The following is a 13,856-nucleotide window of genomic DNA, read 5'->3' as shown; positions in this document are numbered from 1 at the left end:
TGGTGACTAACATAATAAAATTTAAAAACATTTTTGATGAAGTCAAATTTATTTTTTCTGTTGTTGCTTGTGCATGAAAGCAGTGTTTAACTCAAGGTCATGAAGATCTATAGTTGTGTTTTCTTCTATGAATCTTTGCATTTTGAAAATATAAATATTTTTAATGTCTTTGGCAACTCAGACCCCCCACAGATGTCCAAAAATTTCTCGAAAATGCAGTAATATCCCCAATTCAATGCTACTCTCTAAGGGATAATATACAGAAGTAGAATTTCAGTGTCATACAATATGCATATAATAAATACTGCATTGTTTTTGAAAGTGCGGACCATTTATTATCACCCTCACTAGCAATACCTGATTGCTCTACATTCTCTTGCCAACAGCTGCTATTTTAGAATTTAAAATAAAAATTCTAACGAATGTGATAGATGTGAAATGTTATCCTGTTGTCTGTGTGTATGTGTGTGTGTTTGTTTTAGTTGGTTATTGGTGTATAACTTATGTGCAGTAAATGTCACCCTTTTTGGAGTACATTTCTATGAATTTTGATAAATGTATAATCTTGTAACTGTCACCACTGTTAGGATACAGAACATTTTTGTCACCCCCAAATGTAACATCAGGCTCTTTGTAGTCAACCTTCCTTCTTAATCCCCTTCCCCCAGCCCTGGCAACCACTGATTTATTTTCTGTCCCTCTAGTTTTGTGTTTTCTAGAATGTTAAATGAATTATACATCATATAGCTTGTTGTGTCTGGCTTTTTTTTTTTTTGCACTTAGCGTAATGCATTCATATTCATTCATATTGTATGTATCTGTGGCTTGTTTTTTTCTGAGTAGTATTTCCTCATATAGATTTAAGCCACATTTTAGTTATCCATGTAGCAGGTGATAGACATTTGAGTTGCTTTATTTTTGAAATTATGAATAAAGTTGTTATAAACATTGTGTATAGATTTTAGTATGGACTTTTTTCCTTTTGGGTAAATACGTAGAGGTGCAATTGGTGGATTATATAGTAAGTGTATTAAAAAATGGGCTTCATTTTTTTAGAGTAGTTTTAGGCTCCCAGCAAAACTGCCCAGAAAATATAGAGAATTCCCATATATCCCCTACCTCCACACATACACAGCCTCCCCCACTATCAAGATCCACACCAGAGTGGGTACATTTGTTAAAATCAGTGAACCTATGTTGGCATATCATTGTCACCCCAAATCCAAAGTTTACGTCAGGGTTCGCTGTTGGTGTTGTACATTCTGTTGGTTTGGATAAATGTATAATGACATATATCCACCATTATAGTATCATACAGAATAGTTTCACTGTCCTAAAAATTCTCTCCACCTATTTATGCTTCCCTTCCTGCATCCGTTGGCAACCACTGATCTTTTTACTGCCTCCATGGGGGTTTTGCCTTTTATAGGATGTCATATAGCTGGAATCATAAAGTATATGACCTTTTCAGATTGGACTTTCTCATTTAATAATATGCAGTTTAAGTCCCTCCATGGTTTTTTTTTTTTTTTTTTGGTGGCTTGCTGGCTTATTTCTTTTTATCGCTAAATAATATACTAGTGTCTGGATGTACCATAGTTTATTTATCCATTTACCTGAAGGATATTTTGGTTGCTTTCACATCTTGGCAGTTATGAATAAAGCTGCTATAAATATGCAGGTGCAGGTTTTGTGTGGACATAAATGTTCAGTTCATTTGAGTAAATACCAAAGAGTCAGACTTGTGAATCATATGGTAAGAGTATTTGTAAGAAACTGCCAAACCACCTTACAAAATGGCTGTACCATTTTGGATTCCCACCAGCAATGAATGAGAGTTTTTGTTGCTCCACATCCTTATCAGCATTTGGTGTTGTCAGTGTTTTGGTTTTTTGCCATTATGGTAGATACGCAGCGGTATCTTATTGTTGTTTAATTTGTAATTCTTTTTTTTTTTTAAATTATGTTAGTCACCAGACAGTACTTCATTAGTTTTTGATGTAATGTTCCATGATTCATTGTTGCATATAATGCGTAGTGCTCATTGCAATACATGCCCTCCTTAATACCCAACACTGGGCTAACCCATCCTCCCACCCTTCTCCCCTCTGAAACCCTCAGTATGTTTCCTGGAGTCCATATTCTCTCATGGTTCGTCTCCCTCTCCAATTTCCGCCCCTTCATTTTTCCCTTCCTTCTAATGTCTTCCATGCTTTTCCTTATGTTCCACATATAAGTGAAACCATGCTTGACTTATTTCATTTAGCATAATCCCCTTCAGTTCCATCCGTGTCGATGCAAATGATGCATTCATCCTTTCTGATGGTTGAGTAATATTCCATTGTATATAGGAACCACATCTTCTTTATCCATTCCTCTTTTGAAGGGCATCTCAGCTCTTTCCACAGTTTCGCTATTGTAGACATTGCGGCTATGGACATTGGGGTGCATGTACCCCTTCTTTTCACTACATCTGTATCTTTGGGGTAAATACCTAGTAGCGCAATTGCTGGGTCATAGGGTAGTTCTCTTTTTAACATCTTGAGGAACTTTCTATACTGTTTTCCAAAGTGTTTGTATCAACTTGCATTCCCACTAACTGTGTAAGAGGTTTCCCCTTTCTCCACAACCTCTCCAACATTTGTTGTTTACTGCCTTCTTAGAATTTTTGCATTCTAACTGGTGTAAGGTGGTATCTCATTGTGGTTTTGATTTTAATTTCTCTGATGGCTAATGATGTTGAGCATTTTTTCATGTGTCTGTTAGCCATTTGTATGTCTTCTGCGAAGTGTCTGTTCTTGTCTTCTGCCCACTTTTTTGACTGGACTATTTGTTTTTTGAGTATTGAGTTTGAGAAGTTCTTTATAGATCTTGGATACTGGCCTGTTATCTATAGTGTCATTTGCAAATATCTTTTCCCATTTTGTGGGTTGCCTCTTTGTTTTGTTGAGTGTTTCCTTTGCTGTGCAGAAGCTTTTTATCTTGATGATGTCCAAAAAATTCATTTTCGCTTTTGTTTCTCTTGCCTTTGAAGATGTGTCTTTTTTTTTTAAGATTTTATTTATTTATTTGAGAAAGAGAGAATGAGAGATAGCACGAGAGGGAAGAGGGTCAGAGGGAGAAGCAGACTCCCTGCTGAGCAGGGAGCCCTATGCGGGACTCGATCCCGGGACTCCAGGACCATGACCTGAGCCGAAGGCAGTCGCCTAACCAACTGAGCCACCAGAAGTTGCTGTGGCTGATGTTGAAGAGGTTACTGCCTATGTTCTCCTGTAGGATTTTGATAATTTGTAATTCTTGAATTACATTTGATGTTGAACGTCTTTTCATATGCTTTTTTGCCATCTGTATGTCTTCTTTAATGGGCTGTCTGTTCAGGTCTTTTGCTCATTTTTTTGATTGAACTATTTTTGAGTTTTAAGAGTTCTTTGTATATTTTAGGTAACAGTCTTATATGAGATATGTATTTTATAAATATTTTCTCCTGGTGTGTGGTTTGTCTTCTAATTCTCTTGACAGTATTTTTTTTGCAGAGCACTGGTTTTAATTTTAATGAAGTCTAGCTTATTGATTATTTCTGTGTCTAGATTTATTTTTTTTATGTCGATGTCAAGTTGTCCCAGCAGCATTTGTTGCAAAGACTGCCTTTTCTCCATTGTATCATCTTTGCTCCTTTGTTAAAAATTAGTTGACTGTATTTATGTGTGTTTACTTCTGTGCTCTCTATTCTGTTTTGTTGATCTGTTTGTTCTTTCTCTAATACTGCACTGTCTTGATTACTATAGGTTTATAATAGTAAGTTTTGAAGTCAGGTAGTGTGATCTTCCATTTTTGTTATTCTCGTTCAATATTATGTTGCCTATTCTAGGTCTTTTACCTTTCCATATAAACTTTAGACTCAGTCCATCAATATCCAAAAAACAGCTTGCTGAGATTTTTATTGGCAATAGGTTGTCTTTTCATGCTGTTGATTGTGTCTCTTGATGCACTGAATTTTTGAATTTTGATGTAGTCCAGTTTATCTATTTTTACTTTACCATCTTTTGGTGTCATGTCCAAGAAATCATTTTCAAGTTTACATCATGAAGATTTTCAGTGTTATCTTCTAAGAGTTTTGTGACTCTTAGAAAAGCAAAATTTTAAAACTTTTATGAAGATTACATTATTAATTCTTTTATAGAGTTTTCCTAAGAAATCCTTGTTTAACCCAAGGTCACAAAAATGTTCTTCTCTTGTTTCTGTACCAGTTTTACACTTTTACATTTTTTTAAAAGATTTTATTTATTTATTTGACAGAGACACAGCGAGAGAGGGAACACAAGGAGGGGTTGGGGAGAGGGAGAACCAGGCTTCCCATTGAGCAGGGAGCCCAATGCAGGGCTTGATCCCAGGATGCCAGGATCATTACCTGAGCCAAAGGCAGATGCTTAACGACTGAGCCACCCAGGTGCCCCTACAATTTTACATTTAACTCTATGACAGTTGTGTTTATAATATAAGGTATGGCTTGAGGTTTTTGTTTGTTTTGGTATATGTATATCCAATTGTTTCAGCACCATTTGTTGAAAAGACTGTTATTTCTGTTTGCATCTTTTTTGAAATCAGTTGTTCATTTACTTGTGGATTTTTTCCTGGATTTTCCAATGTATTGGTAACATTTTTTATTCCTTTTCAAAATTATTTTAACTATTCTAGTAATCAGTTGCTTAAATTTTAGAAAGAACTTAATACCTACCAAAATTTTTGATGGGATTTTCATTGGCATTACACTGAATCTATAGACCAATTAGGGATAATTGACATCTTAACATTACAGAGTTTTGCAATTCATAAACATGGTAAACCTCTTCATTTATCTTGGTCTTTTTGATTTCCCGTATTCTGTCCTCTTCAGGGGATATTAGTTTTCTGGTTTTCATCACTAATACGGGGTTTTTGGTTTTCAAGTCTGACACAAGGCTTGCAGGGAGGGAGATGGGATAGGGCAAGTTAAAAAGCTCTTTTTTCTCACCAAGATTCAGATTTTTTGAATAAATACTGTTTGGATTATTTCAGGTCTTTTGTTTACTTCCAGAGTTCTATAGAATTTGATTTTGACAGTTTTTGCCAGGATTCTTACTGCTTTTATTGAAGAGAGCCTTTTTGGAGATCCTTTTCTGCCATTCCTGCTGATACCATTTTCTATTCTGTTTGTTAAGCTATTATAACATGTCACATTTGATAAATCACTTTTTCTTTTTAATAAATGAAGATATTGAAACTCTCACGGTGTAAATTAAGTTATTCAAATTTATTATCTCAGCTGTTATACTAAACATAAACAGGATATTTCTTCTTTTATTGGTTGTTACGATTTCAGGAAAGTTGATTTTTTTCCTTATAGCTTTGTTGCAAGATTTAAAGGTTAATACATAGAGGCCTCATAAAACGAGTTTGGAAGTTTTCCTTCCATTTCTATTTTTTGGAACAGTTTCAGGAGAATAGGTATTAATTCTTCTTTAAATGTTTGGTAGAATTCCCCTGGGAAGCCATATGGCCCTGGGCTCTTGTTTGTTGGGAGATTTTTGATGACTGCTTCAATTTCCTTAGTGGTTATAGGTCTGTTCAGTTTTTCTATTTCTTCCTGGTTCAGTTTTGGTAGTTGATACATCTCTAGGAATACATCCATTTCTTCTGGATTATATAATTTGCTGGCATAGAGTTGCTCATAATATGTTCTTATAATTGTTTGTATTTCTTTGGTGTTGGTTATGATCTCTCCTCTTTCATTCATGATTTTATTTATTTGGGTCATTTCTCTTTTCTTTTTGATAAGCCTGGCCAGGGATTTATCAATCTTGTCAATTCTTTCAAAGAACCAGCTCCTAGAATATTATGCAGCCATCAAAAGGAATGAAATCTTGCCATTTGCAACAACATGGATGGAACTGGAGGGTATTATGCTGAGTGAAATAAGTCAATCAGAGAAAGACATGTATCATATGATCTCACTGATATGAGGAATTCTTAATCTCAGGAAACAAACTGAGGGTTGCTGGAGTGTTGGGGGGTGAGAGGGATGGGGTGGCTGGGTGATAGACATTAGAGAGGGTATGTGCTATGATGAGCACTGCGAATTGCGTAAGACTGTTGAATCACAGACCTGTACCTCTGAAACAAATAATACATTACATGTTAAAAAAAAAAAAGATAGCAGGAGGGGAGGAATGAAGGGGGGGAAATCAGAGGGGGAGACAAACCACGAGAGATGATGGACTCTGAGAAACAAACTGAGGTTTCTAGAGGGGAGGGAGGTGGGGGGATGGGTTAGTCTGGTGATGGGTATTAAAGAGGGCACGTTCTGCATGGAGCACTGGGTGTTATGCACAAACAATGAATCATGGAACACTACATCAAAAACTAATGATGTATGGTGATTAACATAGCATAATAAAAAAAAAAGGTTAGTACAAAGAACAACCTCTCAATTCCAGTACATGGAATTAAGAACAGTAAGATCTCAATTATTACTAGCTATTATCAGTCATCTCCTTTTCTTCATCATCCTCCTTTCAATACAGCTCATTGGAACTTTTTCCTCTTAAACCCAAACAGAGAAACTATTATAAAACTCTAAAAATAATAGATTGGAATTGAGAAAAGTTGGTAATGAAATTTCCTTTCTCTGAAAACTGTTTTTATTGTGTAATTGAAACTTAGATTATTATTGCTGTGTATGAATGCTGAGAGGGAATAAGTGAATCACAGAGGTCAATTTTAGCATCTGGAAAGCCAAGAAATGAGAGTAGTGTAGTTTTGTACATGGGACACTGAATGAGACCAGGAAACAGGAGGTCTGGGCTCTAGCCTCTAACTTCAACCAAAAAAGCTGTATGATTTTGGCATTTTTCTGCCCCTAACAATTTCATCTGTGAATTTTCGTACAGTTGAATTACACGTCCTCTGAGGTCTTTTTTAATTTTTTGGACTTTATTCAGTTGAAAGTTGTACCTTTTGAAGAAAATTGGAAATGTATTTACTGTAAGACTCTTCCTTTTAGAGTAAACTACTATTAATAAAGGCACAACTAGTGTGCCTTTACTAGAAAGTTTTGCATTAATTTTTTCCCTAAAATACTCACATTATGTTTTTTATAGGAAATAACAACAATATGAATTTAATATCATTTGTTTTGCTTTGTTTTAGGTTGGTACAGAGGAGTTTCAACAAAGAAGCCAAATGTAAAGGTAATGAAAAGTTTATTGTTACCTTTTCTAATGTAGGAAGTTACCTGTATGTTTATTTGATATAAAAATAATTATTACTTGTCTGTCTTTTAATCTTTTACAATAGCCACACTCATTCTTTCTTTACAGAGCTGTGTCAGACCCTGCTCTGTGTCAGCAGGATTAAAATGCTTTAAAAAATTTTTTTTTGTTATGTTAATCACCATACATTACATCATTAGTTCTTGATGTAGTGTTCCATGATTCATTGTTTGTGCATAACACCCAGTGCTCCACGCAGAATGTGCCCTCTTTAATACCCATCACCAGGCTAACCCATCCCCCCACCCCCTCCCCTCTAGAACGCTCAGTTTGTTTTTCAAAGTCCATCATCTCTCATGGTCCGTCTCCCCCTCTGACTTACTCCCCTTCATTCTTCCCCTCTGCTATCTTCTTCTTTTTCTTTTTTCTTAACATATGTTGCATAAAATGCTTTTTTTAAAGGACAGAAAATGCATGTATGATCATAGCTACAAAGCTTATTTTGAAAAAGCCTATTTAGGATATTTAATATTTTTTCCTTCAAATATTTGAGAAAAAGTAAATTAACCTCACAACCAACACCGAAGAAATACAAACAATTGTAAGAGAATATTGTGAACAATTACATGCCAACAAATTGGGCAATTTGGAAGAAATGGCTAAATTCCTAGAAACATATAAAGTACCAAAACTGAAACAGGATGAAATAGAAAACCTGAACAGACCCATAACAAGCAAAGAAATTGAAGCAGTAATCAAAAATCTCCCAACAAATAAGAATCTAGGGCTGGATGGCTTCCCAGGGGAATTCTACCAAACATTTAAAGAAGAATTAATACCTGTTCTGAAGCTTTTCCAAAAAATAGAAATGGCAGAAAAACTTCTAAACTCATTCTGTGAGGCCAGCCTTACCTTGATCCCATAACCAGACAAAGACCCCATTAAAAATGAGAATTACAGACCAGTATCCCTGATGAACATGGATGGAGATATTCTTACCAAGGGGATGCCTGGGTGACTTAGTCCATTAAGCATCTGCCTTGGGTTCAGGTCATGATCCCAGGGTCCTGGGATTGAATCCCACATCGGGCTCCTTGCTCAGCACGGAGTCTGCTTCTCCCCTGGCTGCTCTGCCTGCTGCTCTCCCTGCTTTTGCACTCACACTCTCCCTCTCTATGACAAATAAATAAAATCTTAAAAAATATTCTTACCAAGATACTAGCTAATAGGATCCAACAGTACATTAAAAGGATTATTCACCTCGACCAAGTGGTATTCATTCCTGGGTGGCAGGAGTGGTTCAATATCCGCATACCAATCAACATCATACATCACATTAATAAAAGAAAGGGTGAGAACTATATGATCCCCTCAACAGATGCAGAAAAGCATTAGATAAAATACAGCATCATTTCTTGATAAAAATCTTCCACAATGTAAGGATAGAGGGAGTATACCTCAACATCATAAAGGCCATATATGAAAGACCCACAGCTAATATCATCCTCAATGGGGAAAAACTGAGAGCTTTTCCCCTAAGGTCAGGTACATGACAGGGATGTTCACTCTCACCACCATTGTTCAGTATAGTGCTGGAAGTCCTAGCCTCAGCAATCAGACAACAAAAAGAACTAAAAAGCCTCTGGATTGGTAAAGAAGTTGAACTTTCACTCTTTTCAGATGACATGATACTCTATGTAGAAAACCCAAACACTGCACTCAAAAATTGCTAGAACTCATACAGGAATTCAGCAAAGTGGCAGGATATAAAATCAATGGACAGAAGTCTGTTGCATTTCTATACACCAATAATGGAGCAACAGAAAGAGAAATCAAGGAATCGATCCTGTTTACAGTTGTACCAAAAACCATGATACCTAAGAATAAACCTAACTAAAGAGGTAAAAGGTCTGTACTCTGAAAACTATAGAACACTTTTGAAAGAAATTGAGGAAGACATAAAAAAATGGAAAAACCTTCCATGCTCATGGATTGGAAGAAAAAATATTGTTAAAATATCTATACTACCCAAAGCAGTCTACACATTCATTGCAATCCCTATCAAAATAGCACCAGCATTTTTCACAGAGCTGGAAGAAACAATTCTAAAATTTGTGTGGAATCAGAAAATACCCTGAAAAGCCAAAGTAATGTTGGAAAAGAAAACCAAAGCTAGAGGCATCACAATTCTGGACTTCAAGCTGTATTACAAAGCTGTAATCATCAAAACAGTATGGTACTGGCACAGAAACAGACACATAGATCAATGGAACAGAATAGAAAACCCAAAAATGGACCCTTACCTCTATGGTTAACTAATTTTCAACAAAGTAGGAAAGAACATCCAATGGAAAAAAGACAATCTCTTTAACAAATGGTTTTGGGAAAGTTGGACAGCCACATGCAGAAGAATGAAACTGGAACACTTTCTTACACCATACACAAAATGAAATAAAAAATGGATGAAAAATAAAATATGAGACAGGAAAGACTAAATGTGAGACAGGAATCCATCAAAATCCTAGAGGAAAACACAGGCAGCGACCTCTTTGACCTCAGCCTCAGCAATTTCTTGCTAGACACATCTCCAGAGGCAAGGGAAACAAAAGCAAAAATGAACTATTGGGACTTCATCAGGATAAAAAGCTGCTGCACAGCAAAGGAAACAATCAATAAAAGTGAAAGGCAACCTGTGGAATGGGAGAAGATATTTGCAAATGACATATCAGATAAAGGGCTAGTATCCAAAATCTATAAAGAACTTATCAAACTCAACACCCAAAAAACAAAAAATCCCATCAAGAAATGGGCAGAAGACATGACCAGACATTTCTCCAAAGAAGACATACAGATGGCTGACATAAGAAAATATGCTGTATATCACTTGGCATCAGGGAAACACAAATCAAAATCATAAGACCAATGATGTACTATACCTTGGCTAATTGAATTAAAAAAAAAACAACACAATGAGATACCACCTCACAGCAGTCAGAATAGCTAAAATTAACAAGTCAGGAAACAGAAGATGTTGGTGACAATGCGGAGAATGGAAAACCCTCTTTACACTGTTGGTGCGAATGCAAACTGGTGCAGCCATTCTGGAAGACAGTATGGAGGTTCCTCAAAAAGTTGAAATTAGAGCTACCGTTCGATCCAGCAATTGCACTACTGGGTATTTACCACAAAGATACAAATGTAGGGACCCGAAGGGGTACGTGTACCCCAATGTTTATAGCAGCAATGTCCACCATAGCCAAACTGTGGAAAGAGCCAAGATGCCCATCGACAGATGAATGGATAAAGAAGAGGTGGTATATATACACAATGGAATATTATGCAGCCATCAAAAGGAATGAGATCTTGCCATTTGCAACGACATGGATGGAACTGGAGGGTGTTATGCTGAGTGAAATAAGTCAATCAGAGAAAGACATGTATCACATGACCTCACTGATATGAGGAATTCTTAATCTCAGGAAAGACACTGAGTGTTACTGGAGTGGTTGGGGGTGGGAGGGATGGGGTGGCTGGGTGATAGACATTGGGGAGGGTATGTGTTACGGTGAGCGCTGTGAATTGTGCAAGACTGTTGAATCACAGATCTGTACTTCTGAAACAAATAACGCAACATATTTTAAGAAAAAAGAAAAAGAAGAAGATAACAGGAGAGGAAGAAAAGGGGAGTATGTCAGAGGGGGAGACGAACCATGAGAGATGATGGACTCTGAAAAACAAACTGAGGGTTCTAGAGGGGAGGGGGGTAGGGGGATGGGTTAGCCTGGTGATGGGTATTGAGGAGGGCACGTTCTGCATGGAGCACTGGGTGTTATGAACAAACAATGAATCATGGAACACTGCACCAAAAACTAATGATGTAATATATGGTGATTAACATAACAATAAAAAAATAAAAAAAAAAGTTAAAAATAGAGCTACCCTATGACCCAGCAATTGTACTACTAGGTATTTACCCAGAGGATACAAAAATAGTGATTCAAAGGAACACATGCACCCCAGTGTTTATAGCAACAATGTCCACAGTAGCCAAACTGTGGAAAGAGCCCAGAATGGATAAAGGAGATGTAGTGTGTATAAATGGAAAAAACTTTTATTATGTACAGTTAGCCACTGTATGTATAGTACATAGTTTTTGATGTAGTGTTCAGTGATTTGTTAGTTAAGTAAAATACAAAAATGGAAAAACTTTCAAATAATTTTCAATTAGATGTCCTTGATGACAATATTCTTGTTAAAATATGAACTTAAACAAGACTTTTTATGAACTAGATTTTATATATTGTTACCAATTAGTATTAATTTGATCAAAAAATGTATTTTAAATGGCAGATATAATACACTTAGGAACATTTTTCTCTAGTTATGCATTTGCAAAAACTTCTTTCTACCTACTCTTTCATATAATTAATATTATCAGCTTTTATTATATTTTTTCTGTAGCTTAATATTAAATATATAATGCTTTTTTCCTATACAGAAAAATATTGAAATTATTATGTACTATTTTCATTAAAAAAGAAAATTTTTCAGAGTTCTAACTAATTTTGCCAGTAGAATCATTCAGTTTGTTAGTTTATAAGGTAATGACTATAAGAAGGCAGCATCTTCAAATTTTAATTCCTTCCAGCCAGGGCTTCTCATCCTTGGCATTGTTCACATCTTGGGCCAGATAATTCTTCATTGTGGGGGGTTGTCTTGTGCATTTTAAGATGTTTAGCAGCATATATGACCTCTACTCAGTCAATGTCAGTAACATTTCCCCCCCTCAAATTGTGGCAATGAAAAATGTCTGCAGACATTGCCAAAGTCCCCCCTCCCCTACCGCTCCCAGGGGTGGGGTGGTGGTGGTGGTGGTGGTAAAATTGCCCCTGATTGAAAACCACTGCTCATAGGTAATTTTTTAAAAAGATTATATTTATTTATTTGAGAGAGAGAGAACAAGCTGGGTAGGGGGGGAGAGGGGCAGAGTGAGAGGGAGAAGCAGATTCCTCACTGAGCAACGAGCCCAATGTTGGACTTGATCCCAGGACCCTGAGATCATGACCTGAGCTGAAGGCAGACACTCAACCAACTGAGCCACCCAGGTGCCCCAGTCAGAGTTCTGTCTTAGAGTGAAGAAGAGGTGCTCAGAATCTCATACCTATTTTCTAAATTCCTTTTCCTACAACAAAGGTGTTTAGAGACTATGGGAGAGGCCACTTTGTAATTAATCTTAGCAGTGATTTCATAAGCTAATCAAAATGAAAAAACCAAATTAAACTAATCTTAAGTGTTTGAGCTCATTTTATCTGATCAGACTCCTTTAATTTCTTTACTTTTGACTAATGTGGTACTTCTGAGATTGTGTATTTTGGTAATACCAACTTCATTTTAGAATCTTAGATTATTGTACATTTATTAATAATATATCTCTATACCTTTTAATAGCTTGCATTTGTATTATTTTTTGTACTGATATTCTTAAACTTTAAAAATTTAGCAGATGGGAATAACAATTTCATTTTCTGTGGCAATGATATTTTGTGGAACCATGGTGAAAATTCTTTAGTGTTTGTAAAATATAATCAGTTAGTGATTCCACGCACTTAAAGTGATAAAAAAAAGCATTTCTATGTCTTTTATTTGTCTTAATATTATAGTCACAATAAGTAAAAATTTCAGGAGGTTTTTCATAGCTGTTAGTGGTTAAAGAAAATTAAAAGGTGACTTATTACTATGTCTTGAGTTGTGTATGACTTATACTAAAAATAAAACTTGAAATAGCCCAAATAAAATAATATCTGAAGTAGATAGCAAATATAGTGTTCAGAAATCTTCATAAATGGTAAAACATTTCTTTCTATAAAACAGTTTTAAAAAGTCTCAAAGCTTAATTGTTTTGTTCTCTATGAATACTCTAATAAGATGTTACATTCTTAAGGGAAAAGTGGGATGATTATAAAATACCCTTTCAGTTATATATTTTTGTGACCACATACTAAAGTTGTACGTTTAAGAGAGGGATATTACATAGGAAAAATATACTACTCAGTTTTATTCTCAATCATCTTAAGGATGATAGGTTTTTGTATTTTGCATTTTTTGAAGACTTTATTTTTACAGAATACACTATAGTGTAGAACTTATTTTGGCTGTATAATTTTAGAAATCAGAAGTTTTTGAGACAATATTATCTTCTGGTGAAACATCATGTTACATAGTTGTTAGGCTTGCCATAATACTAGCTTTCTTAAGAATATACATAAAGAAAGAATAAGAGAGTAAGGTAAGATTAAGAAAAGGACAATAGATATTTGACAATAATTTTGTGTTTTTTTTTATAAAACATATGCTCAAGAGGAAAAGAATGACATTCAAGAGAGTTTATATTTCCCCTTTTGTAGTTTCAGGATCAGTGTTTATGTAATTACTGTCAACTGGATACCTAGAATTCTGCCAGATAACTACAGGGCCTTATAGAATGTTTTACATTGCAAAAGTAGAGGTATAGAGGCATGAAATTGCAAGAAATGTTCAAAGAATGTTAGATAGTCCAAACTGGCTAGGGTATAGTACAGGAAAGTGATGGACGGTAAGGCAGGAAAGGGA

The 13,856-nt window shown here is 35.6% G+C and overlaps 1 protein-coding gene across 1 annotated transcript in view; it reads left to right on the top strand.

Moving 5' to 3' along the window:
• The window catches only part of DOCK3 (dedicator of cytokinesis 3), a 558,375-nt gene that overhangs the window by 185,809 nt on the left and 358,710 nt on the right, over positions 1-13,856 (top strand). Inside the window, 1 exon segment of the mRNA XM_088022140.1 lies at positions 7,186-7,226. Coding sequence (XP_087878266.1) covers positions 7,186-7,226 — 41 coding nt within the window.

Source organism: Eumetopias jubatus, unplaced genomic scaffold (assembly GCF_037043125.1).
Source record: "Eumetopias jubatus isolate StellerSeaLion01/CBP00866 unplaced genomic scaffold, mEumJub1_p1.0 scaffold_1, whole genome shotgun sequence".
NCBI lineage: Eukaryota > Metazoa > Chordata > Mammalia > Carnivora > Otariidae > Eumetopias > Eumetopias jubatus.
The sequence above is the reverse complement of the archived record's forward strand: the minus strand, read 5'-3'. Positions and strand labels throughout refer to the sequence as shown.